This window comes from Balaenoptera borealis (genome assembly GCF_965194805.1).
Source record: "Balaenoptera borealis genome assembly, chromosome: 5".
NCBI classification, from domain to species: Eukaryota; Metazoa; Chordata; class Mammalia; order Artiodactyla; family Balaenopteridae; genus Balaenoptera; species Balaenoptera borealis.
Genome location: NC_138862.1, coordinates 12,124,226 through 12,152,050, shown reverse-complemented (window position 1 = coordinate 12,152,050; position 27,825 = coordinate 12,124,226). Strand labels below are relative to the sequence as shown.

The 27,825-nt window shown below is 48.2% G+C and overlaps 2 protein-coding genes across 6 annotated transcripts in view; both read left to right on the top strand.

Annotated features, from left to right (window-relative positions):
• Window positions 1-3,779, top strand: part of IFNAR2 (interferon alpha and beta receptor subunit 2) — a 33,390-nt gene extending 29,611 nt beyond the window's left edge. For both annotated transcript variants that reach the window (XM_082395069.1, XM_082395068.1), the window contains one exon: window positions 2,363-3,779. In XM_082395069.1, coding sequence (XP_082251195.1) covers window positions 2,363-3,067 — 705 coding nt within the window. In that variant the 3' untranslated portion in view covers window positions 3,068-3,779. The remainder of the gene's footprint in view (window positions 1-2,362) is intronic.
• A 752-nt stretch (window positions 3,780-4,531) lies between these two features.
• LOC309630177 (interleukin-10 receptor subunit beta-like) lies at window positions 4,532-27,646 on the top strand. Of its 4 annotated transcripts, none has more exons than XM_082395103.1 (7): window positions 4,532-4,734; window positions 6,003-6,126; window positions 9,652-9,809; window positions 11,128-11,228; window positions 14,958-15,105; window positions 19,855-20,012; window positions 26,758-27,646. In XM_082395103.1, exons 1-7 carry the CDS (start codon window positions 4,686-4,688, stop codon window positions 26,917-26,919), a joined length of 900 nt encoding a protein of 299 aa, XP_082251229.1. In that variant the 5' UTR covers window positions 4,532-4,685; the 3' UTR covers window positions 26,920-27,646. The 4 variants fall into 4 exon arrangements, with proteins under 4 accessions (XP_082251229.1, XP_082251230.1, XP_082251227.1 ...); XM_082395104.1 differs by lacking the exon at window positions 26,758-27,646 and adding an exon at window positions 25,672-26,747 and having other exon boundaries at window positions 4,534-4,734; window positions 11,062-11,228; XM_082395101.1 differs by having other exon boundaries at window positions 4,535-4,734; window positions 11,062-11,228.
• The last annotated feature ends 179 nt before the right edge of the window (window positions 27,647-27,825 follow it).

Here is a 27,825-nt window from a genome sequence, read left to right as displayed (position 1 = left end):
GCCTGAATTACCTAAACTCATTACTAACCCTCCTCCCAGGTCTCCCTGGGGCTCTTCCCATCCTTAAAATGCACCCAAATTATATGCCAATTATATTTATACCTGTTATTGTGCTAACCCCAAGTAATGACAGGAGGTATTGTTATCTTGTGTCTGCCTGGTATTTCTCCATTAAAAATTGTTACTCTGTGTTTAAGTAAAAACTCTAGGAATAGTAAAACAGAACACCCTAGGTCTAGTATGTTTGTGTATGTATGTTTAATCAAGAACAGATATTAAAAATTTTAAACAATGTCTTTTCTCTCTCTCCCATCCCCCTCCCCTCCCCCTCCTTCTCCTCTTTTGCATTTAACAAATAGGTGTTGTGTATTTACTGTGTGTCCACATGTTATAGGTGCTGGGGATCTAGATGTGAATAAAGCAAACAAAAAATGTGCCCTTATGGAGCTTAAAGTCTGAAAAATGGGGGAAGAGACAATGATAATTTATAGATGATATGACTGGCTAAGTAAGAAATTCAGCATCTGGAGACGAATTATTAGGACTAATAAGTTTAGCAATGTGTTACACACAAAATAATCAATATAAAAATGCTTGCATTTTTATACACTAGCAACAATCACTTAGAATACAAATACATTTTTATATAAGTTGCTTTTCAACATCCAAGAAATTAAGTACACAAATCATAGCAAAAAGCTCTGTGAATTTTCACAAACTCAATGTACCCACATAACTCACACCCAGGTCAAGAAAGAAAACATGACCACCTCCCCAGAAGTCTCTCCTACCTATTAGTCACTGCCCACATCCAGGATAACCACTTTCCTGATTACTAATAGCATAGATTAGTTTTACCTGGTTTTGAACTTGGAATCATACAGTTAAATGGAATAATGTGATTTAAATGAAAACATACCGTTTTTATAATACCATTACAATGGTAATAAAAATATTTTAAAAACAAGGAAGATATCTAACAGAAGATGTCACAAGCCCATTGTGGAGAAAATTATCTAACCTTATTGAAAAGCATTAACAAAGATCTAGTCAAATGGAGATCCCAGAGACAGACCCACATATGTGGAAACATGACTAATGACAAGTAGGAATTGCAGTGGGGAAAGGATTGACAGGTCAATAATTGTTATCTATATGGGGGGAAATGAAATTGGATCCCTACCTCACACCATACACAAACATCCATTTCAGGCTTATTAAAGACTGTAATGTGAAAGGCAAAACTGTTAAAAGTTTTAGAAGGCAATAAAGGAGATTCTTACTTTGGGGCAAGGAAGATTCAGCAGAAACCATGAAGAAAGAAAAGTGAAACATCTTCTTACAGTAAAGTTGAGAACTTCTTTCCATCAAATGTTATCATAAAGAGAGTAAAATGTTAAACCAGAGACTGGGGGAAATTACATATAGCATAAATAATCAACAAATAATTGGCATCTAGATTATAGATTGTATAAAGAGCCCCTATAAATCAATAAGAAAAATGATGAACAACCCAATGGAACAATTCATCCCAAGGCTAGGTCTGGATAGAGTCAGGGAAAAGTAGGCTTGTCAAATTGGGCAGCCTGAGCAAGAGAACAGAGAGGAGGAGGATGTCAATGATGATTCCAGGTCTGTGAAAGGAATCTCGTGACCACCCTCCTCAGCGTGACCCCATTGTAGCCAGTCTCCTTAGCCCACCTCACCTTCTGTGTCCTGGAGGTGCTGGATCAGAGCAAGCTGCAGTCTCCCTGCTCTTCTCACCTCTGACCCTTTAGGGGTCACCTGCCTCTTTAAGGTCCTGCAGTCCAGAGGGCTTTGACCCCAGTGGAAATGGGCTCCCTTGAATCTCTCCTTACTCACAGTTCCTTGACACCCTTAAGAATGTCAGCAGTCCAGGGCTGAAATCTATCCAGACTAAATGGATAGATTCCCCTGACAAGCAAGAAGCAGCGAGGAAACAGCAGCAGGAAGGAGCGGCCCAGTCTCTGCTGCAGGCAGCCTCCTGGTTTGAAACCCAGCCTCCACCACTTAGTATTCCTGAAGCTTGTGAAACTTGGGCAAGTTTCTTAACCTCTCTGCCTCATTTTCTCACCTGTAAAGTGGGGATAAGAATAGTAAGCCTACCTCATAGAGCGGTTGTGAGGGTAAAATGAATTATAACGTGTAGATGACTAGAAGCAGTGCCCTGCAAATAGCAAACACTATGTAACCATTAGCCATTATTGCCGTTGTTGTCGTCATCGTCCTCATTACCACCTTCCCCATCACTGTGTAGTTAACCTCATTAAGTTTTATTATGTCAGAAAGTAAAGAACAAACACTCAGAATTGATACCCTCTGTTGTTTTTTTTTTTTAAAGAATTTTTATAAATTGTCAGTCTGCGTATTTCCCGAGCTGCCTCCGTTGGAAAAAGTGGCTACCATGGAGGTCATTCACATCAACAGAAAGAAGAAAGTGTGGAATTATAATTATGATGATGAAAGTGACAGCGATAATGAAGCAGCCCCCCGAATAAGCGCAGGTGGTTACACCACGCACGGACTAACGGGAAGGCTGTGTCCCGCCTCTGTGTCCTCGGCCACCTTGGAGGACTGCAGTGACCTGGCTACTGAGGAGTGTGACCTGCCCGAGCCCAAGGCTGGTGCTGAGGCCCCGATGGCACCAGGGCCCAGCCCCTGGCAGTCGGAATGCACAAGTAGGGGCTACCAGGGGAGAGGGAACCTGCTGCAGGACCACTTTTCCGAGGAGGACAGCAGCTCCACGGAGGGGTCTGGGGACAGAATTGTCTTCAATGTGGATTTGAACTCTGTGTGCATGAGGGCCCTTGAGGACAACGACGACTCAGAAGTCACTCCAGTGTTACCATCTCGTCCAGAAGAGACAGTCATGCTAGAGGACCCCGACGAGACAGAATCGGACCTTCTGGTGGCCAGTGGAGAAGGGACACAGCTGCCCTTCCCCGGCCCCTCTGCGGAGTGCCCGTGGCCTGAAGATACTCCTTCTGATAAAAGTGACACTTCCGAGTCGGATGTTGACATGGGGGATGGTTATGTAACGAGATGAATGAATCAAGAAATATTTAATTGGACACCTGCTACCTCCGGTGCTGTCCCTCCCAGCACCCCCACTTGCTCCTTTGGGGTCTCCAAGTGTTCTCCGAGGGAAGGATTAGGAGATTGGTGACATCATCTGTGCAAATTCCCAGTCTGGGGGAAGGGGAGGTGGGAAACAGTATTCTGGTATCATTCAGTGCGTTGTTTACCTGTTCAAAGTGATTTGCTTTGAAGGGAAAAGGCCCTGTCCATTCCCTTTACTCTCATGGGTGTCTAATGTTTCTGTATCATGTTTCCCAGAGTAAAGAGCAGGGTTTATGGCAGGAGCAGTCAGCATTGTTTTCCACAGGCTCCAGGAAAGCAGCAGAAAAAGAGAAGGGAGGCTGGGCTGCGGGAGAGAAAGCAGCACACACCAGGAAACAGAAGCACACGCTTCGGGTTGGGTTAGAAGTAGGGAAGGTCCAGCCAAGTCTTGGGCACCTCCCAGATGATATTCTGTCGCCTACACTCTTGAAAATTCAACTCTCAGCCCCTTGCACAACCCTCCTCAATCTGAGTGAGGAAGACAGACACACCATAAATAACTCTAGTGCGGGGCGGGTGACTAATACAGAAACATTTGCGTAAGGGAGAGGGATAGAATCTCTGTGTCATATTTTAAGATTTAATTTTGTACAATGGTTGGAGGTTGGTAAAAAAGAAAACACGCTTTTTAATATAAACTTGGGAATGTCTTCAGAGTTGTTTCTTATTAGACAGGATATATATGCAGCGGATGTGTGGTTCTGCTGGCATCTCTAGGTTGCACAAAACTCCCTCCAACTCTGTGCAGTGGCCTCTGGGGGCCAAAGGCACATTCTCCCTCCCTGCGTTCAAGTTCACGTGAGGTGTTCTAGCGACAGGCGTCAGGCAGTGTCTTACACCCCCTGGTACTTACCCTGCTCTGGGTTTTCCAACCTCACCACTGCAAAGCTGAAAAAGAGGAAATTAGGCCTTTCTCAGCAGTGTTGTGAGAGAAACGATTATTGCCAAAGAAATGACTTGGCTTTGTGTTGTTGCTTATCCCAGGGGGGAGGGGGGAGTTACGGTAAAGAAGACCCTCTCAAACTGGATTTGCTAATGGAGTGCTTTAAGATCAGTTTATTTGCGGGGAGAGGGCATTATAGAGGCCGTGCTTGTTCTCTGGAGAAAACTTGGGGAATACTGCATGGTGTAAACCACCACCATCCAGATATCACCTCTGGGTTGGCGTTGGAGTGTATGTATTTAACTTGCGGCTCCTTTCAAAGCACGCATTTAATGTAATGGGGACACGGCACGTACAGTTTTGCAACCTGTTTTACAATCTGTTTTCCACTCACCCGGAGGAGGAAAGTGCCCTTCCACCTCTGCACCTGCCCCTGCCAATCCGGTGAGAGCGGCCTCTCGAGACTGACGCGCGGGGGCGGGGTCCGAGGCAGGGGCGGGGCTTCGTGTCGCCCCGCCCCGCCGGTTCTCGGAAGCAGCCTCGGGGCGGGCGGGCCGGATCTCCCCTACGCCGGCGCGGAAGCGGGCGTAGGGGTGCGTACCCCGGCGCCCGGCGGCTGCTCGCGGCCCCCCGAGCGCCCACCCGGGCTCCATGCGCGACCATGGCGCAGAGCCTCCGGAGCTGGCTGGGCGGCTGCCTCCTGGTGTCAGGTGAGGGGTCTGCGGGGAGGGGACGCCGGACATTCTCCGGAGTGTCGGCTCAGTCACTCGCCCAGCGCGCTTCCCAAGCCGGGCTGCCTGCGCGAGGATCCGGCCCCGCCGTGGCGCTGCGTCCCGACCCGAGGTGCGCTCGGGAACCAGGAGGCCCGGCTACGACGTCGGGCAGCGATGGCCCCAAAGACGACCCCTGAGCGGACCCCAGAGGCGCACTCAAAGTGACTAAGTGCCTGGGCGGGCCGTCAGGGCCTCCCACTAAGTCCCCAGCACCCCAAGATCTGAATTCTGCCCCTCAACTCCGCAGCTCTATGGTTTCTGAGTTCTAAATCCAGTGAAACCCTTCCTGTCCTGCTCTAAATTGCCAGCCCAGGTTCAAACAGCACTATGGATCCCTCCTTCCTTTCTGATGAACTCATCCCTGGCCTTCCAGGGTACCTTGCTCTCCGGTTTCCCTCCTACCTACCAGCCAGTTTCTATTTGGGATCCTCCCCCTCTACCAGATCTCCATACAGCCAAGTTCATGCCCGAGCCCTCTTCTCTCCTTCCCCTACACTAATCCCTTTTGGGGGGTATCAGCAGAACTCTAGCATTAAATACCAGGTATGGGCTCATGACTCTCAAATTTATATCTGTTGGCATTAGTTGGGTGATGGGCCGGTGGCGGTTTAATATACTCTTCTCGGTACTTTTGTGTATGTTTGGCATTTTCTATTAAAAAGTTTACCAGCTATTTCTGTCTCTAGCCCAAATCTATATTCTGTGCCCCAGGCTCATTCACCCTGCTGTCTCTGATATTCCGACTTACGTATCCTTCAGCATCTCAAACCTAATACAAATTCTAAACTGGGACTCTTGATTTCCCTGTCCCCAGCCCCAGTCAGGCCATCAGGTGCTTCAGCCAGGAATGGATATTAACATCTACTTCTTCACACCAAATGTATCAGGAAGCCTAGATTTTATACCTCTGGAAATATATCTAAAATCCATCTACCCACCCCTTCACACCTTTCTACCACCACCCAAATCCAGGTCACCCTCAGCCATCCCCACTTCTCTCTTACTATCCTCCTCCCCTTAGCAATTTCTTCTCTTCAAATACAATCCAGACTCCTCAGCACAGCTAAAGCATGTCTCTCCTTCACCCACATGCCCATTTGAAGACTTGGAGACATAGGGAAGACCTGAGTATTGGATATAGTTATTTTCTTGGACAGCCTTTTAGAGGAAGAGAGTTGCCAACTTTTTCCCCTTTATTTTTACAGCATTAGGAATGGTGCCACCTCCTGAAAATGTCAGAATGAATTCAGTTAATTTCAAGAACATTCTACAGTGGGAGTCGCCTGTTTTTCCCAAGGGGAATCTGACTTTCACAGCTCAGTACCAAAGGTAAGTCTGGGGTGCTCTTGGCAGAGGATGGTGGCTTTGGCTGGGCTGGTCACTGGGCCGGACCAAGGAGAGAGTCTGACTGCTGTCACCCCAGTGACCTTGACAGCCCAGGGGGAGCCTCTCTCCTGGCCTTCTTTCTGTCCCAGAAATTCTTGTGGAAGCTCTGTTCTCTGAAAACAGACAAGTAAAATCCTCTTTCCTTTTTCCTGTGATGGTTCATGGTGTGACAGACATTTTATCACGTAGATGGTGAGTGTCATTGGCCCCCGTGGCAGCCTACTGCAATGCAAACCTATCGGGCTTGTCACTATTAATGTTTTTTAAGAGACAAATGCCAGTGGTGACCATCTTCCAGTTATTAGAGTAGTATTGCTAGAAGTCAACAGTGGAAGCTATCCAAGAAAACTGAGGTATGCAAAGCAGGCAGGAAGCCCCTTGCTTGCTTACCACCGACCCCCTCCAGTAGGTTATAAACTGCACACCCCAGTGCTGGGGGGTGCAGATCATTTGCATAGTGGGCACTCAGTTACTCTGAAATTGAATGTAAGACAGCTGCTGGCTGTTGGCTGTGTCCTCTGAAGACAGCAGCCGCTTATGAAGGAAGGGTATCACCAACCACGATTGCCTCAGTGGTGCTCTGACCTCCCAGGACCTGCCCGGCCTGTCGGTTTTTTCCCTGTGCCAGCCCTCCCTTGGCAGCCTGCCACTGTACACCCCAGGCTGGAGTGCAGATGATGTACCTTTGTGCCAGGTGCAGACACAGCAACAGGAGGCCAAAGGCCAGTGAGCCGCGCACCTGCTTCCCGTGTGACTCGGAAACTTTGTCAAAGGCAGACGACTCCTTCAGTGAGGAGGGAGGAAATGGGGGTCTCAGATGCCATGGATCCCACACTCCTCCCACCTGGCCTTTATTTTACAAACATATCCAAGGCCTGCTAAGTCAGAGAAGAAGGAGAAAGATGAATAAGATAATCCTCGTTTACATTTTTTTTAAACTTTTTTTTTTTAAGAGTTGCACTCAGTGCTACAACTTTTTTTTTTTTTATTTTTTTTTTATTTTATTTATTTTTATCCTTGGCTGTGTTGGGTCTTCGCCTCTGCGCGAGGGCCCTCCCCAGCCGCGGCAAGCGGGGGCCACCCCTCACCGCGGCGCGCGGGCCTCCCACCGCCTCGGCCCCTCCCGTTGCGGAGCACAGGCTCCAGACGCGCAGGCTCAGCAGCCGTGGCCCACAGGCCCAGCCGCTCCGCGGCACGTGGGATCCTCCCAGACCGGGGCACGAACCCGCGCCCGCTGCATCGGCAGGCGGACTCCCAACCACTGCGCCACCAGGGAAGCCCCTTAAAACTTTTTAGTTCAAAATAATTCCCAGGTAACAAAACATTTCAAAATTTCAAGTATAATACAAAGAACTTCCAAAGAGCTGATACTGACCAATTTTTAAGGTTCGCCGCATTTTCTTGCTTTTGCCCCTTAATATTTCATTGTGTACTTCATAAGAGCAAGGATAACCTTTTACGTCGCTGTGGTACAGTTGTCAAGATTTGGTAGCATCACCAATAATACAGTCCTTTAAGTCCATATTCCAGGTTTGTCAGTTTCCCCAAGGACTCAATAAGCATCATTCTGAGATTTATTTTCCTCCTGCGGTGTATTTTCTAGCACTGACTGGTTTTATAATTTCGTCTCTGTGTTTTCTCCACTCTGTCTTGATAGCTCTAGGGATTTCACTGTGGAAAATGAACTTCCCTCTCTGTCTGTCCCTCTCCCCTGTGGTTTATTTCTTGTTGTTCTGTTCTTTGCTTCTTTGCCATTGGAGTAGAGGTGTTTGGTTTTAGGTGTTTGTCTTTTAGATGAGAGCTCCCAGCAACCAAGAATGGATACCTGGGTTCCAGGTCTCCTCAGCATAGACGTGCAGACCAAGCATGGCCTGTGCTGGGGAAAACAAAACACGTGCTGGGTGTGGAAGAAATTGGATCCTGAAAAATCTGATTACCCTTCTGTGGCCCTGGGAAAGGTTTGATTAGAATTTAACCTGAGCAGTTGCATAGCACAAACTGTTGTTGTATGTGTACATTGGGTAGGGGTGACCGGTGGTGGAGGGGACTTCAGAGGATGGCTTGGTGATTTTAATATGGAAACATCTAATAAAACAATTAGATGTAAATATGGGGAATAGATCCTATTAGCTACTTGATGGGAAGAAAAATATATGTAGATGCAATAAAAATGACCTAATGAAAGGGAAGTTATTGCAGAACAACTCTTGAAATACTCTGTGTTCCGCCCAAGTCATGCATTAGTTTAAATGCATGGAAAGAAATGGCCACATGTGAGAAAACCCCCTTCATGAAATGACCCTTGGATTTCCCCAGTGATGGGATGTTAGGCAGCCACGAAGAGTTGATTGATTAGAGAAATGTTTGTGGTCTATTAAGTAAAAAAAGCAGACGGTAAGATAGCATAAGCCCAATTATCTCTGCCTCCTAAGAGCGCAGTGGAGTGTGGGGTGGTGCCTGAGGCAATGGGCTCTGAAGTCAAGCACACCTGAGTCCCATGGGCGAGTTTCTTAGGCTCTCCACGCCTGTGCCTCATCTATAAAATAGGAGTGATGTCAGTTCCGCCCTCCTGGGGTTGTGAAAATTCAGTGAGATGATACTGCGAAATCAGTGCCCTACCTGACACCTACGTGCTTGACAAGTGTTGGCTGTCATTATTTTTATCACCATCACCTTCATTGTTACCTCTTAGGGTAGCCAGATTGGTTTTGGCACCAAGACAGGAAGGTGCCAGTCAGACAAAATTCTTACTTTTTGCAAGACCAGAGCCTGGATTTCCTTACGTCAGCTAATTATAGCTCCTTTGGCTGTTGTGAGGTTAAGTTACACGCACCTGGTAGGTATTCTCAAACATTTCTTTCCTTCCACTTCATGTTTCTGCCACCCTCCCTTCAGGGGTTGGTGCCAGGGCTGGAGATCTGAGGTCAACGAATTTTATAATTTTTCCAGCGTAACTGAACAATAGTCATTTACGAGACGTTATTTGAAATCATTGTGATACACTTATTTTGGCTAATCTGTGAATATCAACATTTCACAAACCATGCCCCACAAGTTTCAGAAATACATAGTCAAAGAAGGCAGCTTTCTTGGTCAAATATGTTGAATGCTCAACCCCTTTTTGGAAAGACACGTTTTATTAGGATATGAAAGTCTCTGAGCAGTTCTGTTGTGAAGACAGACACCTATTCATGTCTCACCCAGTTTTTGCCCCCAATTGTTTGACTGTGGGATGGATTATTTTTGAAATGTCTTATGATACCTCAAGGATCATTAAGGTTCCATGGAGCACAGTTTGGAAAATGCTCCTATGAATGATACGTAGTATTCTTTGAAATTGACAATAAAGAATTTGCTTTATTCTTCTCTCATCATCCTCCATTATCCTTTGGTAGCAGAAGAATAAAGCACCAGTCAGCCTCAGAGCGACTGAGGTTAGAACTCTCATGATTCCTTCTGCTTTTGTAGTTATAGGAAATTCCAAGATATATGCACTAGTACTGTCTTGACGGAATGTGATTTCTCAAGTCTTTCCAAGTATGGTGACCACACCTTGAGGGTCAGGGCTCAATTTGAAGACGAGCATTCAGACTGGATAAACATCACCTTCTGTCCTGTGGATGACAGTAAGCCATCTCGGTTTTTATTTTGTTGTTATGCCATCATCTTGCCTTGATTATTTCCCCCTTGGTTGGCCCGTTAGCAAGAATTCTTTGAGTGCCACAAAGTGGATGGCCTTGCACGAGGAGCTTAGGGAATGTAATAAAGAGGGCTGTGGCCTTAAAGGCGTTTGTGGGAGAGATAGGACAGGATAGGCATAAAGCAATAAGATAATTAAATATAAATTTGATGACTTTAATGCCTCGAGGGTAAAAACGAGTTGGGGCCAGTGCTGTTAATGAGAAAAACTAGAAGGATTTGTGTGTTGAATTTTGGGGGAGGAAGTCAGTTTGGAATCATGACTTAAAGAAATGTGATACCATCAGCAGAAGAATAAAGACTGATTTTAGGCAGGTGTAGAGACAGAAAGACCAGCTGGCCCAGGATGAAGGACAGAGGGACGGATACAGCTGATGGCAGATGGGTTGGGTCAGGCTGGTTGGTCGGCATTGAAAAAAGTATTCCCAGGTTAGAGCTGGAAAGTCATGGGGACCCACCAGAGGTCATGAAATGAACATCATTAGAACATCAGGAATTGAAAACTAATTAAACCACCAGATAGCAATTGAGAGAATAAGGAGGATAAGAATCTCATGAACAAAACTCAAGTGCAGCCCTCCAAAGAGCAGATCGAGAGATGCATTTAGAAGGATTGCCCAGGACTTCCCTGGTGGCACAGTGGTTAAGAATCCGCTTGCAGGAGACATGGGTTCAAGCCCTGGTCTGGGAAGATCTAGTTTCAGACTTTGTTGGAAAATGTATTTGCTGGAAAGTGGTTTAATTATATAGGTTCAACACTAAAAATAGAAATACCATCTGTTGCTTCCAACCCAGCAATGGAAATAAAGAAAATTCAACCCAACAGAAAGAAAAAAAGAGGAGAGGAATAAGCCATTTAAAAAAAAAAAAAAAAAAAAGGGAGTCTTTACAGAAAACACAAAGTAATGTAGTTGGAATAATTCCAAATATATCAAATCACAGTAAACATAAATGGACTAAACCTGATTGATAAAGGCAAAGATTAAAAGATTTTTTTTTTTTTTTAAGAAACAAAATCCAAGAATCCTCCTTAGCCATGTCTGTCAGCATCACCTCAGCAGTGTATCACAGGGCAGAGTACTTCAGTAGCCCAGTTGGTCTGCCCAGTTACGAAAAATAAATGTTGATGTTTTTAACATGTGAATTTTGATTGTCATTTTGCTTTGTTCTCATACTTAGCCATTATCGGACCTCCCAGAATCCAAGTGGAAGCACTTGCTAATTCTTTACATATGCGTTTCTTAGCCCCGAAAATTAAGAATGAACCTGAAACATGGACCATGAGGAATATTTATAACTCATGGACTTATCATGTGCAATATTGGAAAAATGGCTCTGACGAAAAGGTAAGCATGGCGAATCACATGCATTGCAGATGTAAGCTCCCTCTCCTTTGCTCAGTGTTGGTCGGAGGGAGGCTTTGCCAGGTGGCAGCACCTTATGGTCCAGAGCAGGGGTCCCCAACCCCGAGGATCTAATGCCTGATGATCTGAGGTGGAGCTGATGCAATAATAATAGAAATAAAGTGCACAATAAATGTAATGCGCTTGAATCATCCCGAAACCATCCCCCCCGCCCCTGGTCCTTGGAAAAATTGTCTTCCACAAAACCGGTCCCTGGTACCAAAAAGGTTGGGGACCGCTGGTCCAGAGGATCTCAGGCCTGGTCCTTTGAACTCCAGAAGCTTCCCATTGTGGGGGTTGGCCGGTATGTCAGGTCATGCTTCCCAGTCCACAAGGGCAATGCACAGAGCAGACTTCCTGGGTGCTGGTGCAGGAGCTCAGGCCTTTCTCTCCCCAAAGGGAAGTCGCCTGAGAAGGCAGAGCTGACTCAGCTATTGGCTGGCGGAACTTGGAGTCAGCGGAGTCAGGTGATCAGTGAATGTCTACTGTTCCATGGCATGAGGCCCCAGTACACCACAGAATAGTCAAGGCTGTGGCCAGGGCAGCCCCAGCCCTGGATGAATGGTGGGTGTCACATTTTACTGGACTGACCCCACTTTTCCCCACTGCTTTCCTCCTCTTCCAGGGACAGTGCCTTTCACAACATGGGCTGGGAGTGGAAAGATCCTGTTGGAACGTTGCCCCTACCATTGTGTGACTCTAGTCACATTCTTGACCTCAGCTTCTCAGGTCTGCAAAATGGGCATATAATCCACTTCATTAATAAAGTGAGGATAATAACCTACTTTATAGGATTGTTGAGGAATTTAATGACATAATGAAAAAAGTAAGCTTGTCCCATTACCTGAACAATGGGTATGGTCAATACGTGAGGTTCCCGTCCCCTTGTGTAGACGTGTTAAGGCTATTTTCATTCATCTTTGGTCAACTCTTACACTTAGTGCTTCTGAGTTGAATGCCATCTGTGGTCCTAAACTAACTTACGTATATTTTATGTAAGTTAAGTTATGCGTATGTTATCTCCTCTGCATTAAATGTTGATTTTATCACTGATTCTCAAGCGTTTGGGAAGAAGGGGTCACCTGTGTATATTGTCTGAGGAATGATGTAATTAAATTTATATCTACATACTATGTAGCCCCCCAAAAATCTCAAGTTAATTTCCCCCCCCAAAAAATGTTCTGTTGTGATCAATTTGTAACATATATAAATGTCAGATCACTATGTTGCACACCTGAAACCAATAAGATATTGTATATCAACTATACTTCAGTTTTTAAAAATGCTTCGTTAACTGACGCAGGGTATCTGCCTTCTTCACAGAATAGATGATTTTGCTTATAGTCAAGACCCCAGGATTTGTGTACCTAGGAAGCAACACAGAAAGTTTTATGGTCACTTATCAAATGCAAGTGTGCCTGCTAAAGTCTGGAGATAACTCCTGGAGCTAGCAGCCTACTGTGATTAAGGATCAGATTCCACAGTTACCAGGCCTGAGTGCCTCCTGCCCCAGGCATGAAATTCAAAACCCAGTTTATGTCTTTAGCTTCTTACCTAGAATATGCCCTCAGGACAGGCATATGGTTACACATTTGTGCCTTCACTCTGCCTGCCTGCAGTGTGGAAGACTTTGGTGGGACACACAGAGTGTTGGAAAGGCTGCCTGCTCCCCAGTGCCTCCCTCACTGTGCCTGCAGGGTCACCTTTACCAGTTTATAGGTGCTATAGACTCAGCGTTTGTGTTCCCTTCCCCCTCTCCCCACCCCACCCACACTCCCCTGCAAATTCATACTTTGAAACCTAATCCCCAATGTGATGGTAGTAGGACATGGAGCCTTTGGGAGGTGATTAGGTCATAAAGGTGGAGCCCTCATGAATGGGATTAGTGCCCTTATAAAGGAGGCCCCAGAGAGCTCCCTTGCCCCTTCCACCATGTGAGGACTCCTGAGAAGACCCAGCTATGGACCAGGAAGCAGGCCCTCCTCAGACACCAGATCTGCCAGTGCCTTGATCTTGGACTTCCCAGCCTCCAAAACTGTGGGAAATAAATGTTGATAAACCACCCAGCCATTGGTATTGTTACAGCAGCCTGAAAGAAATAAGATTAAAGGGTTCCCTTCTAGAATGCAGGTGTCTCTGAGACCGTGCCATATTAGGTCACGAGCTAAGAGCATTAAAAGCTTTTAGAAATTCTTTCTTCCTGATGGGAGAAAGTGAGAAGGTAAAATCAGAAGTTGTCCAGAAGCAAAAAAAGGCTAGAAAAGCCCTCACATCCGTGCCACCCTCTTCCATGTATGCTTCTGACGTGTCAGCCTCTGAGTTTAGCCTTGAAAAAAATGCATTGTAAGGTTTTAGAAGTATTGGGTTCCTGGAAATAAAACCAGGGGTTTTTTGTTTTTATTTCTGCTTTTAATGATTAGAAGTTATACTGTACTCTTCATGTTTTCAATCGGTAAAATCCAATCCTCGCCTTCAGTGAACTTAGCTTCTTATACAGTAAAGGAATCAAGCTGTCAGCAGGCCCAGCCCCCAAAGAAAAGTAACCAATTACTAAAGTAAAAACAGAGTCTGTGCTCACTTTCTATTGCAGCTCCTATTCACGTAACAGATTTTTCATGAGGCCCTTCTATGAGGAAATTGTAACCATGCTGGAAATACAGGCAGTATGTACTCTTTTAATTCCCTTTATTTTGCTGTAAACTATTTTGGTTTCTCAAATTCAGAAATACATCATCAATTATGATATATTTAAATTAAACTAAGATGAGTCTGGGATGCCCCCACCAGAGTTAGGCTGAGGGGTGTGCCCCCAAGGGGAGTTGAGCTGCTGGGGGCGGGCAGCTCAGGCTCGTGAATGGAGAAGTAATTCAGAGGAGACCCCCAGGCCGCCTTGTCAGGAACACGCTCTGGACTTAGAAAATCACACTGAGTCTTACTGTAGATGACTGGTATGTTCCTTCGCCAGGGCTGCTTTAACAAAGTACCGTAAACTGGGTGGATGAAACAACAGAAATGTGTTGTATCAAGGTTCTAGAGGCTGGAAGCCCAAGATCAAAGTGCCAGCAGGATTGGTTCCTTCTAAGGGCTACGAGAAAGGATCTCTTCCAGGCCTTTCGCCCAGCTTCTGGTGGGTGCTGGCAATCTTTGGGTCCTGAGTATATATCCCTGCCTTCATCCTTACGTGGCATTCTGTGTGCACGTCTGTGTCTAAATTTTCTCCTTGTAAGGACACCAGTCGTATGGGATTGGGGCCCACGCTAATGACCTCATTTACCTTGATTACATCTGTAAAGACCCTCTATCCGACCAAGTCACTTTCGAAGGTACTAAGGGTTAGGACTTCAACATCGAATTTGGGAGGGGCGAAATTCAACCCATACAACTGGTTTATTTTTTTTTTAAAAAAGAAGTGGGATGGCTTGCGTGTCATTTAAACTGGAGAATTCAGGGCATGAGGTGGTTTGGCAGGACCGTGGTCGGTCCTTGCCCTGCCCACCCCGACCTTAGAATGGTCTCCGGGGCCCCAGAGACGACCAGGAGGAGCGCCTGCGTCCTTCATCCTCCTAGTTTGAGCCTGAAGGAACGATTATAACCAGTAAGTGGGGGGGAGAAAATAAAAGATGACATCCCTTCTCTGCTGAGGCATGTTCTTATTTTTGTCTCTGTTACTAGTTTCCAGCTACTGGTCAGTATGACTTCGAGGTCCTCCGAAATCTTGAGTCACACACCACTTACTGTGTTCAAGTCCGAGGGTTTCTTCCTGATCGGAACAAAACTGGGGAGTGGAGTGAGCCTGTCTGTGAGCAGACAACCACTGACGGTGAGTCTCGAGATGCACCGTCTGCAGTTCTGTCTCCTCGGGGCATCTTTTTTCTGAAGCGGGGGCACCATGCAGCTTGCGGGATCTTTGTTCCCTGACCTGGGATCGAACCCACGCCCCCTCAAGTGGAAGCGTGGAGTCCTAACCCCTGGACCGCCAGGGAAGTCCCTCCTCTGAGCATCTTAAGTAGCTTTAGAGACTCCCCGGGAGTGTGAGGGCCGGAAGCCTCCTTAGAGATCATCATCCAGCTCAAACTCCAACCCCGTTCAGCCGTGACTGACCGCCTCATGCTGGGAAGGAGACCCCACCTTCTGAGGCAGCTCATTCACTCCTAGACCAAAGGGATTGATGGGAGGTCCTTCCGTCCGGGGAGCTGAGGTCTCCCTCCACGCGTCCGCCTCCAGTGTGCTTGTTCTGTCCTCCTGGGCTCCCTGAAGCAAGTCTCAGTCCTCCCAAGCCCACCCAGCCAAGGTCGAGCCCTGACACCCCCCCCGCCAGAAGTCTTTCCTTCCGAGGCTGCACATCTCCAGTTCCTTCAGGCACATGGTGGGAAGAGTTTGGAAAACCTTTCCCTGTCCTCAGCAAGCTGGTTTTAGGGTTCCTCGTGAATTCAGGACCTCAACACAGTCCCCCACATATGATATGTACCCCAGTGTCTAGCAGAGTGCCTCCATGCTTGGTGTTTCTTAAAAAAAAAAACACGGGGAAGGAGGAAGGGAAGGAGGAAAAGAGGAAGGGGGAGGGTACCAGATGGCCTAGACACTGAGTAATTTTGTACGGATGCATTGCATTGGCGTACAGAATGATAAAAACTTGTGGCCTAGATGTCTGTGTACAAACGTCAGGCCTTTTGGGGCCTTTTTGTTACTTAAAGATGTCCAGAGGCTTCGCCAGCTCAGACCACAAAAGGATGCATACGTGCAGGTCCGCTCCTGACCATTTTCATTTACGGAGGCCCTCCTGGAAGCAAGGTGCTGATCTGGGGGGCTACAGAAATACAAAGGAGAGTAATAAAGTAATAAAGAATTCCCTCCAGAGAGCAAAACTTTTCATCTTCTGTGTCACTGCAGTTCTGAGGCAGTTGCAGTGCTGCCATCACAGTGATTCATCATTTCAGCTTATCAAGTTCTTCGTGAATGTTGGTTTTTGTCATTGAACATATTTCTCTCCCTGTTTTGCTTTGTCTCATCAACTGATTTGCTGGTACGAGGTTCAGGATCCTTACCAGTTTGTTGTTTAAACTGTTGGTGTGTCTAGGATACACCTTCCTCTGGACCGCTTAACTAGTTGCTTACTGCTCACCAATCCATCTGAATATAGTGGACTATTATGTAAGCTATTTCGTTTTACTGTCCACAAAGTCACCATGAAAGACTTTGGCAAATATCAGCTGAAATTGACACCCAGTGCCAAGTGCAGCATTGTCACAACTGTGTCCCATGCGTGATTATGGGATATTTCTCAAAACAAGAGCCCGGTAGTCAGATGTGCTTAGAAATGATGGTACACCGCATTTCCCTCTCAGAAAAGTTACCCTATATATTAGCATTTTTTGCATATTTGATCTTTCAACATTTTTTTTTTTAATAAGTACATAGGCACAAGGTATTGTTTTAAATTTATTTATTTATTTATTTTTGGCTGTGTTGGGTCTTCGTTTCTGTGCGAGGGCTTTCTCTAGTTGCGGCAAGCGGGGGCCACTCTTCATCGCGGTGCGCGGGCCTCTCACTGTCGTGGCCTCTCTTGTTGCGGAGCACAGGCTCTAGACGCGCAGGCTCAGTAGTTCTGGCTCACGGGCCTAGTTGCTCCGCAGCATGTGGGATCTTCTCAGACCAGGGCTCGAACCCGTGTCCCCTGCATTAGCAGGCAGATTCTCAACCACTGTGCCACCAGGGAAGCCCTCAACATCTTTTTTGAGGATGAGCATTCCAAGGAAAACAGCTTGGGAAAAACCAGCCCATAATGTGCCATAATTTACCAACAAGTAACCCTATCCAAAAAAGGAAAGGCAGCCACTTTGAGCTAATTTCTTACAGTGTCCTCATGTTATTATTTTTTGTTATTGTCCTTATCTTTTTTAAGTATTTGTAATTAGCCACTTAACCATCCATTCTAGAATGTTTGTATTTTTTTCTGGATATCACATCAAGCTTTCCAGCCTGGAGTTTCCTGAATCTTGTTGTTGTTGGGTTTTTTTCCCTCGTTTTGTAAATGCACAAATTACTTGCCTGAATCTAGGAATCTTTCACCTCACCCAGGCACATGATCTTTTCAGTGCCATCCAAAGCTGTTCTACAATCATATTAAGCAAATTTTCTCAGGAATGCAGAGCCATATAGAAGATGGAAAGTCTTGCTGTCTCTCTGGAGGGAATTCTCTGTCAGTCTCCTTTCTTTTTCTGTAGTTCCCTGTCCAGTGCCACGCCTCTATCTGAGGCTGAGTCGACCTGCCTGTGTTCCTCCTGCCATGACTAAGCCTCTCAAAAGCACCGTTAAATAACAAGAGCTTATCTTTTTATTCCTTTCATGAATCATTTGTGCTTGAATCAGAATTCTGTGCTTTGGGAATCCCCATTCAGCTTGAATCACTAGAATCCCTGACCTTGGAATCATCCCTCTTTCCTCTAAACACCTGCCAACTGCTTTCCCCAAGCCTGAGTACAGTACATGCCCGGTTGTCCTGTGTCCCGTCCTTCCCTGCTGTGAACTCCAACATAACGAGTGGTGTGGGGCGCATCCTGAACTGCCTGGTGCCTTGGCCGCCTCGTCTGCAAAATGAGGGGAATCAAAGGGTGTCACACAGGACAGCACCAGGCACAGAGTGAGCCCGCAATATGGGTTAGATGTCATTACCATTATTATAAGGACATTATTAAAATCATACATTTAAATATTCCTTAAGGTTTATATCATGAAACATGGCATGAGGCACACACTTTGACCGAAAAGAGAACTATTTCAAATATTTCGTGACTCTTAAGTGATCACCCATTAACTGACAAAATCCAAACATTTTTTTAAAAGAAAAGGAAAAGTAGGGCTTCCCTGGTGGCTCAGTGGTTAAGAATCTGCCTGCCAATGTAGGGTACATGGGTTCGGTCCCTGGTCCGGGAAGATCCCACATGCCATGGAGCAACTAAGCCCGTGCGCCACAACTACTGAGCCTGCGCTCTAGAACCCATGAGCCACAACTACTGAGCCCACATGCCGCAACTACTGAGCCCACATGCCACAACTACTGAAGCCCGCGTGCCTAGAGCCCATGCCCGCAGCAAGAGAAGCCACTGCAATGAGAAGCCTGCACACCACAAGGAAGAGTAGCTCCTGCTCGCCACAACTAGAGAAAAGCCCGTGCGCAGCAATGAAGACCCAACACAGCCAAAACTAAATAAATACATAAATTTTTTTAAAAAAGGAAAAGTATAACCCACTGAAAATCTGCTTTTGTCAAACATCATTTTAGGTTTTTTTAAACATAGTTCTCTCATTTAAACCTCACAAGTTTTCAATGAGAGCATTGAAAGGCTCTTCTCCCCTTTCACAGACGGAAGATGAAGGTCCAGAGAGGTGAAGTAACTTGCCCAAACTTGCTCAGCTAGTAAATGACAGGAAGGAATTAACATCTAAGCCCACTGCCTACAGATTAATCCCATAGGTAAGCGAAGGCACGATTTCCCTGTGGGTGAAACAGAAAGGGAGTCCACCTGACAGCATTCAGACAGACTGAAACAAGTTAGAGAGCCTTACATAGAAGGTGTTGATCATTAGATTCTCCCACAATTCACAGCCTGCGTAAAACAGTGTCTGCTCTCCTTCCCCATTTCCCCCTCTTGGTGAGTCACAAAAGCATCCTTTGAATTTTGTCACCATCAACCAGCTGTGCCTGTGGAATGTCCTTGTCTAAGATGCTAAGATGTCTGGGTTGGAGACCCAAGGAGACCCAGGCACTGTCCCCCAGGGGTTCATCATAGTGTCACCAGCCATGCCAGGGTAGGTCCCACTGGAACTCTTAGACGGGGGCTTGCTCCTTCCCGATGATGACATTTCAAAGAAATGGCTTTCAGGTCCTTGAGAAAGACACTCCTTGGTTGTAGGAGATACATATAGGTCCCAAAGGGACAGAGGAAAGATTTACAGTCCCGAGCTTTTTGTGAATATGCACTGAGAAAGGAAGGTCAAGAGTTGGCAGAACAAAGGTAAATTCTTTGGGTAGTCTTGAGTTTTTCCAGAGAGGAGCTCAAGGGGGCGCTGAGTGGTCCCAGAGCTCAGCCTTAGGCTGCTGGCGACCACAGTAGCTGTTGGGGAGGTCTCTGAGTGCAGGGGATCAGGTGGGGTCATCTGTGAAGTTCTCAGTTCAAAACGCTGTAGCGTGTGTGTTTCACTGGGGCTCTGGGGCCCAGGGGGTCCTGTTTTCTGCTTCAAGGCAGAAGAGGTTTATCCCCACCAGGGGGCTGATTGCTACCCTGTGAGTAGATAAGGTGGATCAGAGTTCTTGCGGCTGCTGCTTTTTGTGTGTATCAGCAATCCTGCCAGAAACCCAACTTGGAGGAAGACAGGAGAGGGTGAGACTTGGAAACCGCTGGATCCTCGAACAACTGCTGGGTTTCCTCCTCACACCTTCCAAGACAAACGTGTGGGTCCCCCCAACGGTAAAGGGTTACCATTGGATGTGATGGTGAAAATAATGTTAAGGTCACTGTCACCCAATCTGTGCATGACAAGAACATGACCCAGCCCCTTGTCCCTGCAGAAACCACCCCCTCCTGGGTCGTGGCCGGTGTCCTGGGAGCCTCGGTGTGCGCCGCCCTCCTGCTGCTCATTGGCTGCTTCGTCTTGCTGCGGTGCGTTTACAAGAAAGCCAAGCATGCCATCCCCCCGAGGAATTCTCTTCCACAGCACCTGAAAGAGGTAGGTAGTAGGATGGAGCCAGATGTGGATTCGAAAACGCTGACCGGAAGTTGTCCTTCTAAGTCAGGGCCGCCTAACTCAGCTCAGCGTGGCTTCCTGGAGAATGACACACACCTTGCACGCTGGTCCCATCCCTGGTGCCACTTCAGGGAAGTCTGAGCTCATGGGACAGCCCTACGGGAGGGGGTAAAGGTTTGTTTTCCAAATCCCGCCCTCCAACCTGGACCTTGTTCCTTCTCCGACCTTCCCTGCCCCGACCCCCAAGTCATCAGGGAGCAAAGGTGATGGTCCTGGGACAGGAAGAGGTAAAGCAGAGCTCAGAGCAGAAAAGATGAGAGAGGGAAAACTGTAGGCTGAGTGCCAGCGAACAGCCATGGGCAGAGGGTGGGGGGAGGGGCAAGAGCGGTGTCAGTTGTGGGATATCTGAGAGTGACTGAAATTATGGGATGTGTGTCCGAGACTTTAGGAAAGCAGTTTTGTTTTTTTTTTCAAGAAAGCTATTTTCAAAAGGTTTGGGAAGAAGAAAGGATGTACCTGGATAGAGACTGTAGGACGGAAGTGGCCTTAAGAAATGAAATCATCGTGGCTATACTCTCACACTTAGAAATGAAATCATCATGGCTATACTCTCACACTTAGAAATGAAATCATCCTGGCTATACTCACACTTAGAAATGAAATCATCGTGGCTATACTCTCACACTTAGAAATGAAATCATCCTGGCTATACTCACACTTAGAAATGAAATCATCGTGGCTATACTCTCACACTTAGAAATGAAAATATGCCGGGCTCAGCCCCAAATGAACCTGTCTTTGGTCTCATTCCCCAGGAAACAGGCTCTAAAATGGAGATTTGCATTCAGAAGTCTTAGTGGCGGTAGCCTCGGGAGTAACACCTCTGAGGGAGAGGGGGCAGCAGGATGGGATGAGGGATATGAAGCCAGTCCTGCAGGGGCTCTGGAGCTGGGGTGGCTCTTTAGAGACGTCCAGGGCTGAGGCTAGAGGGCCTGCGGGCCCACAGTACCCTTGGGCTGGGTGTGGCCGCCCCCAGGAAGGAGGTGTAACTAGATGTGGCAGCTCCTTCAGCCCCGGGAACCTTGGGGGAGACACTCAGCGGGGAGGCAGCCCCACTCCCAGCAGCCAGGGGAGCAAGTTCCTCCTTCCTGAAGGACCTCTGGGTGGCGCATTGCAGCGTCCACTCCAGCCCACCCCGTAAACCACCGGGACCCACGGGCGCAGCTTCTCGAGGAGCTAAGTCGATCTCTTCCCCCGGGGAAGGTTACAAGAGGAAGGTTAACAGAACAAGGTCAGCCCCATCACTGCAGCTGGTCCCACGGGCACAAGTAACACCCGCTGCTCGGCTCTCCCTTCTAGAGGCCCCTTTCCCCTGACCAGCCGCTGCTGACATAGGCTACTGACCTGATGGGGTGACTCAGACCCTCCGCTCTGCGAGGACTGAGCCCCTGGTCGCAGGACACCAGAGATCTGGGCGCTTGTGCTTATCCACTTGCCATCAGAATTGGGTAGGGGAAGTCCCAATACCATGAGATGCCCCATCACCCAGCTGGGTGCCCCCCATCATGTAGCAGCAGCCTTTTCTCCTCCTGATGACCCATGTGGTGACTCCTTTCCTTGCTGGCTAGTTTCTTGGCACAAGGATCCTGGCATGACGAGGTGGCAGCTATAACTTAAAGTTCGATGGGATCCCTGCTGTGTCTCCTGGTGGAAACGTCCCCCTCTGGGATAGTAACTGTTTTAGGCTTTGAGACCAAGATTGAGACATTATGTAGATACTTACGTAACCACTTAAATGGCATCACTTACAACTCTAAGACCATTCTTAACTCCTGAGCCATACAAAGAAACATGGATTCGGCCCGTGGGCCACAGCTTGCTGACCCCTGCTCTGAGCTCACAGAGCCTAAGATTGCATGGACACCAGTTCCCCAAGTGGGTCAGCGGGAGTGATGGCAGGCAGGGCCACTCCTACTTCTACCCCTTGGTCCCTGAACCCCTGTACTCTACTTCTTGGGGGCACACCATCACATACTGTCATCGATTCTCAGTGCACGCCTGGTGCTGGAGGACAATGCCCGGTCCTCACAGGGCACCGTCTCCAAGCTGGCGCCACTCCCCAGTCCCCCCCTACCCCCGTACCTTCAGCGGGCCGGCCGTCGCCCTTCCAGGCTGGCAGACGCTGGGTGGGTGGCCCAGCGTGCAGCACCATCAGGGTATTGCACTCCTGGCCTCCTCTGCTGTCATTGGGTCCCATGGCCTGACGTGATGTAACGTGAGGTCTGTGTCAGCCAGCACGGTCCACCGTAACAGAGTGCCACACGCTGGGCAGCTTAAACCACAGACACGTATTGTCTCAAGGTCCTGGAAGCTGGAAGTCCAAGATGCAGGTGTCGGCAGGGTCAGTTCCTTCCAAGGGCTGTGAGGGAGAAGCCGTTCCAGGTCGTTCCCCAGGCTGCTGGTGGTTGCTGGCAACCTTTGGTTCCTTAGTTTGTAGAAGCATCCCCCCATCTCTGCCTTCATCTTCACATGGCGTTCTCCCAGCTGTGTCCAAATCTCCTCTTCTTTAAATACACCAGTCAGGTCAGATCAGGGCCCACCCTAATGAGCTCCTTTAACCTGATTACCTCTGTAAGGACCTGTCTCCAAATAAAGTCACATTCTGAGGCATGGACTCTGGAAGGGGCACCAGTGCGCTCTGACTGGAGTTGACACCTGTCTCGGGAATGATTGGCTGTCCCTGTCCTGCGGGGCCCCGGCCGGCACCGCTGAGGCCTGACAGAGCATCTGCTCCACTGGCAGAGGGCCCCGCTCTGGGTCTCGGAGTTCATGTGTGGTCCAGGGACCTCCCCACTTGCAGCTGCTCCCATAGTCCATCCACACGCCTCTTTCCGGACTCCCTTCCTCTGGCCCCTGAGCACCAGCCTCGCCATCGGCCCCTGCCTCGGATTCCATGAGTACCTGATCTTGGGCCGCTTTTCTTTCCACACAAAGGGGATGACCAGACGCACGGCCCAGAGCTCTGCCTGTTGGGAGCTTTCTCCCCACTGCCATTCAGGGCCCCCAGTTGGGGCTCCAGTGCAGCTGTGGGCCATTTTTGGTTTGTACCCGTGTGCCACGCTGACCTCCCTGTGAGCCACGTTTGGCCTCTTCCTGCTTCTCCTGGTCACAAGGACCTGTCCCCCGGCGCGGTCATGGTGTGAGCAGAGGCAGATGTGCTGGTGCAGCAGGGGTAAGTGCAGGGGAGGCCGGGCCGCCTGCATGTGTGCCCTCTGACCCCACCTCAGGACCTGGTGGGTCTGGCAGGCCTCGTGAGGGTCACTTCTAGGTGGCACGGTCACCTGGTGTCCTGTGGCCCAAGGCTCTGTCTCTCCCAAGTCCCCATGCCCAATACTCCCAGAGCTGTTTTCAATCAGGGTATAATTCTCTGCTGCAGGTGACCAGCCTGGCCTCAGAACTGTAGTGATCACACAGTGATTCTCCTCTTGGGATTTGCCATAAACTCTACTCAGCCTCTTTACCCACCACGGACCCTCCAAGGATCTGCCGGGTCTCACGGCCTCTTCACGTTCACTGGGTTCAGCTGAGATGCCACTGGGAGATGAGGCCGGGCCTTCGTACCCCGACATTAGCCGGCATGAGGTGTGGCTAGGACGGCTTGCTCCAAAGCCCGTACCCTCTCTGGGGCCCTTTCCTGCTCCAGGGTCCCCTCAGAGCCGGCGGCCTTCTGTATCACTCACACCAGGAGCCATATTCCTGGTGTGGAACGTGCAGCCCCCCAGAACCCAAAGAGGCCCACCTCGCATCGTGCTTCCCTGGTAGGGGTGGCGGGTAAGACACAATAACGGTCCCTTCCTTTGGAGAGGATGTCCTGGCATTCCCTATTCCGTGGGATCCCTAAAACTGATGTGACAGGTCCCTGACTCTTCACAGGGTGAGTTCCCCACCCTCTGAAGTGCGTGTCTTAGGGAGGCCTTGCCGCTTCTTGCTTTCCTGGGCCTGTTAACGTGTTGTCGTCGTGGTAGCTGACGTCGGGCCTTTGTTCCCACACCGGCCGGTCCATTGTCCCGGCTGCCCCTGGGAAGGACTCGTGCGAGGCGGCTCCCTTCTGCGGAGGGCAGTTCCCGGACAGGGACTTGGCTGGGAGCTGTTTCAGCTCCAGTGAACAAGTGTGGGCAGTACAGCTCCTGACGTGGGTAGAAGGTGGACCGCGTGACTGTAGGCAAGAGATTCAGAGCGGCCGGAACCTTCTAACGAGAGTGCCAGCGAGACTGCAGCACCAGGGTGAGACACGCACCTTCTAGAGGGGCACTTCTGAGAAGCCGTATTCGCGGCAGGAAGAACAAAGAGGGGCAGGCCCTTTGCTCTGCGTAGGAGGTGTTGTGTAAATGGAGAGCCAAGAGGAAGCAAAACTGTGCACCTGCTTTTTTGCTTCTGCCTTCACCATCAAAGGGGCTCATCAGACAGGAAAGGACAGATGGGACAACAATGTGGTATCAGGCAAATCAAAGCCAGAGACGAGTTTAATTAAGGGGTCAGTTGGCAGGAGCTCTGGCCTCCAAGGCTAGAAGACTTGGCAGGCTTGACTGTGGACCAGTGAGAAATATGGGTGGGCGGGGGAGGCTGGAGAGGGGCCAGCGGAGCGAGGGCGAAGGAAGTGCCAGGAACCCATGAGCAGATCAGGGTCCTCAGATCATGAAATTCTCCAGTTTTGACTCAAAATGCAGAGAATTCATTAACCATAATTTTGAGTTGAGGGAGATTTGCTGGGGATGGAGACTTTTAGTGGAAAAAGCCATCGGGAGGTTTACCCACCGCAGATACACTGAGCCGGCCACCAACCTGCTATTCGCTTTCTTGACATTTAGCACATCTTGCTTTGTTCTCGCCTCTCCTGTCTCCCAGGAGAGTCAAGGGTAGCTTCCAGTCTGTTCCCGTGGCTCCGCTGGAACAGAGCATTTGGGGAGGTCCCTCCTCCCCCCAGCTACCGCCTTTGCACAACAGATCTGGGCGAAATTCCTCTGACCCCTCCCTTTCCCTTCTGTCGGCTGATGGGGGTGGGGGAGGGTAGAATTTAGGTTAAGTCGTCTTAAAGGGCTGAGGTATGGAAATTACTTTCAGAAGGCTTAACTGATCCCTTAAAGGTGGAACCAACTGAGGGGAAGAAGTTAAAAATGCCACGCTTTAAGAAATGTTTCTGCACCTCGTCCTGAAGATTAAGAGCCTTGGTGAACCTACAAGGATGAAAAGTGGAGAACGTGCACTCAGCAGATATTTCAGGAAACATACATGGGCATCTTCATGGTTGAAGTGTTGGAGTGACAAGGATGATCAGACTCTGGTTCCTGTCTGTAACTAGCCCGTCTGCTGGGAGGGACACACCCTGAGGAGTCATCGTTCGTAAAATGGGCTAGATGGAAACAAAGCACATAGATTTTAAATTTGCTAGTAGCCACAGTTACTTTTAAAGTAAAAAGGAACAGAGGAAATTAATATTAATAATACAGTTTATGCAACCCAGTATATCCCAAATATCATTTCAACATGCAATCAATTATTTGTTCCCATTGTTGAAATATTTACATTCTCCTTTTCATACGAAGTCTTCAAAATCAGGTAGGTATGTGTTTTACACCTCCAGCACACGTAGATCCAGACCAGCCAGGTTTCAAGCGGCTGGTGGCCGCCACGCTGGACGCCACGGAGCTGAGGGCTGAAACAGAGGGACACACAGGCTGCTGGGGAGCGCCAAAGAGGGCCCCCAGCTCAGCCTGAGGACGCACGGGAGACTGACTGTTATTCCAGGACACATCTACCCGCCGTGCTCACAGCGTCCCTGCTTCCTAGAGGCAAGGATGGCAGGCTGCGTCAGCCCCAGAGCATCGGATCTTCTTAAAAGTCTCCCTCTGGGTTTACAGGAGGAACTCTCAGAGGGGGACCTGTGATCACTTAGCACATGAGATGCAGGTTTATTGTCGCGTTTTTTAAATTGTGGTAAAATACACATAACATAAAACTTACCACCTTATCCACTTTTAAGCGTCCAGTTCAGTGGTATTAAGTACATTTACATTGTTGTACAACCTTCGCCACCTTCCAGTCACAGGACTCCTTTCATCTTGCAAGACAGAAACTGTATCCGATAAACAAAGCTCCCCATCTCCCTTCTCCCCCCGGCCCCGGCCACCACCGTCACTTTCTGTCTGTGAATTTGCCTAGTCTAGGTGCCTCGTATAAGTGGAATCATGCACCATTTGTCCTTTTCTGTCTGGCATATTTCACCTAGCGTAAGGTTCATCCACGTTGTAACGTGTATCAACTTCATTACATTTTGAGGCAGAAAATATTCCATCGTACGGCTAGACCTCATTCTGTTTATCCAGTCCTCCATGGATGGGCCCTTGGACCGCTTCCATCTTTGTCAATTGTGAATAATGTTGCTCTGAAGACGGGTATATAGATAGATAGATAGATAGATAGATAGATAGATAGATAGATAGATAGATAGATAGATAGATACTGCTTTCAGTTCTTATGGGTGTATACCCAGAAGTGGAATTGCTGGGTCATATGGTAATTCTATTTTTAATTTTTTGAGGAAGTGTCATACTGTTATTGTCACATTTTTTTAAAACAGCGTTTTCCAGCCAGGAGTTCTGTATAAAACTGTGAGCCCAGAAAAAGAAATGGGAAGCTTTGATAAGTAACTCTTTTTCTTCTCCGGCAGTTTCTGAACCACTCTCATCACAGCACACTTCTCTTATTCTCCTTCCCACTGGCTGTTGAGAATGAAGTCTTTGACACGCTGAGCGTCATCACAGAAGTGTCCGAAAGCCACACGCCGAAGCTCGGGGCGGGCTGCAGCCTCAGCACCTTGTCTGGGCCGTGATCCCCTGAGCTGGTCTCCGAGGAGGAAACACACTCAGCCGGGCACAGCGACCCCCTCCTTCTCACGCCTGCCTCTGAAGGTGATCAGGGCAGCCGACAAACAAGGGCTGAGACCAGCTGAGTAACACCCAAATTGAGAACCTCAGACGCTGGGACAACATCCACACCGCCAAGGAGCCGGATTTGAAAGGCTCACTTGGCACAAATACTCCATCTTGGGAACTAGTCACCTTATAAAGGCCTTAATGATTTGAAAAAACAGTTAGCCACTGAAGGTATGATCTTCAGCCTCATGTGCTCACTCATATAAAAAAGTTCCAGGGAATTCCCTGGCGGTCCAGTAGTTAGGATTCGGCGCTCTCACTGCTGGGGCCTGGGTTCAATCCCTGATCAGGGAACTAAGATCCCACAAGCCACGCGGCCCAACAAACAAAACGAAAAACAAGTTTTAAATGGTGAGAAACAAAAAATACTTAAAATGCTGTAAAACATTTGCTGTAAAACCTGACCAGAGTAAAACCAAGATGCTGTAAAACCTGACCAGAGTGCCGATAGACTGATGTGAAAAATGGCCTCGACTCAAAAGTAACCGTCAGCAAACACTGTACATGTACAGAGCGCAGACTCTGTGGATTCTCAGGGACACTTTGACTGGATTTATTTTTCTATGCGGACACATTTTATATATATAGTGCTGGTGCTCAATTAAAGTCTTATTCTCTGTTTAATCCGTGTGCGTTCGTTTAATGACACTACATCTGTGTGATTGTCAGATTCAACCAGGCTCTCGTGTGCCATCTTTAATGTTCATTGATTCAGCGGATGTTCCTCAGTCCCTGCCTGCTGTCAACCAGGGACTGTGCCAGGAGCAGGGGCCCGACAGCATCTGGGAATCTTCAGAGAATAG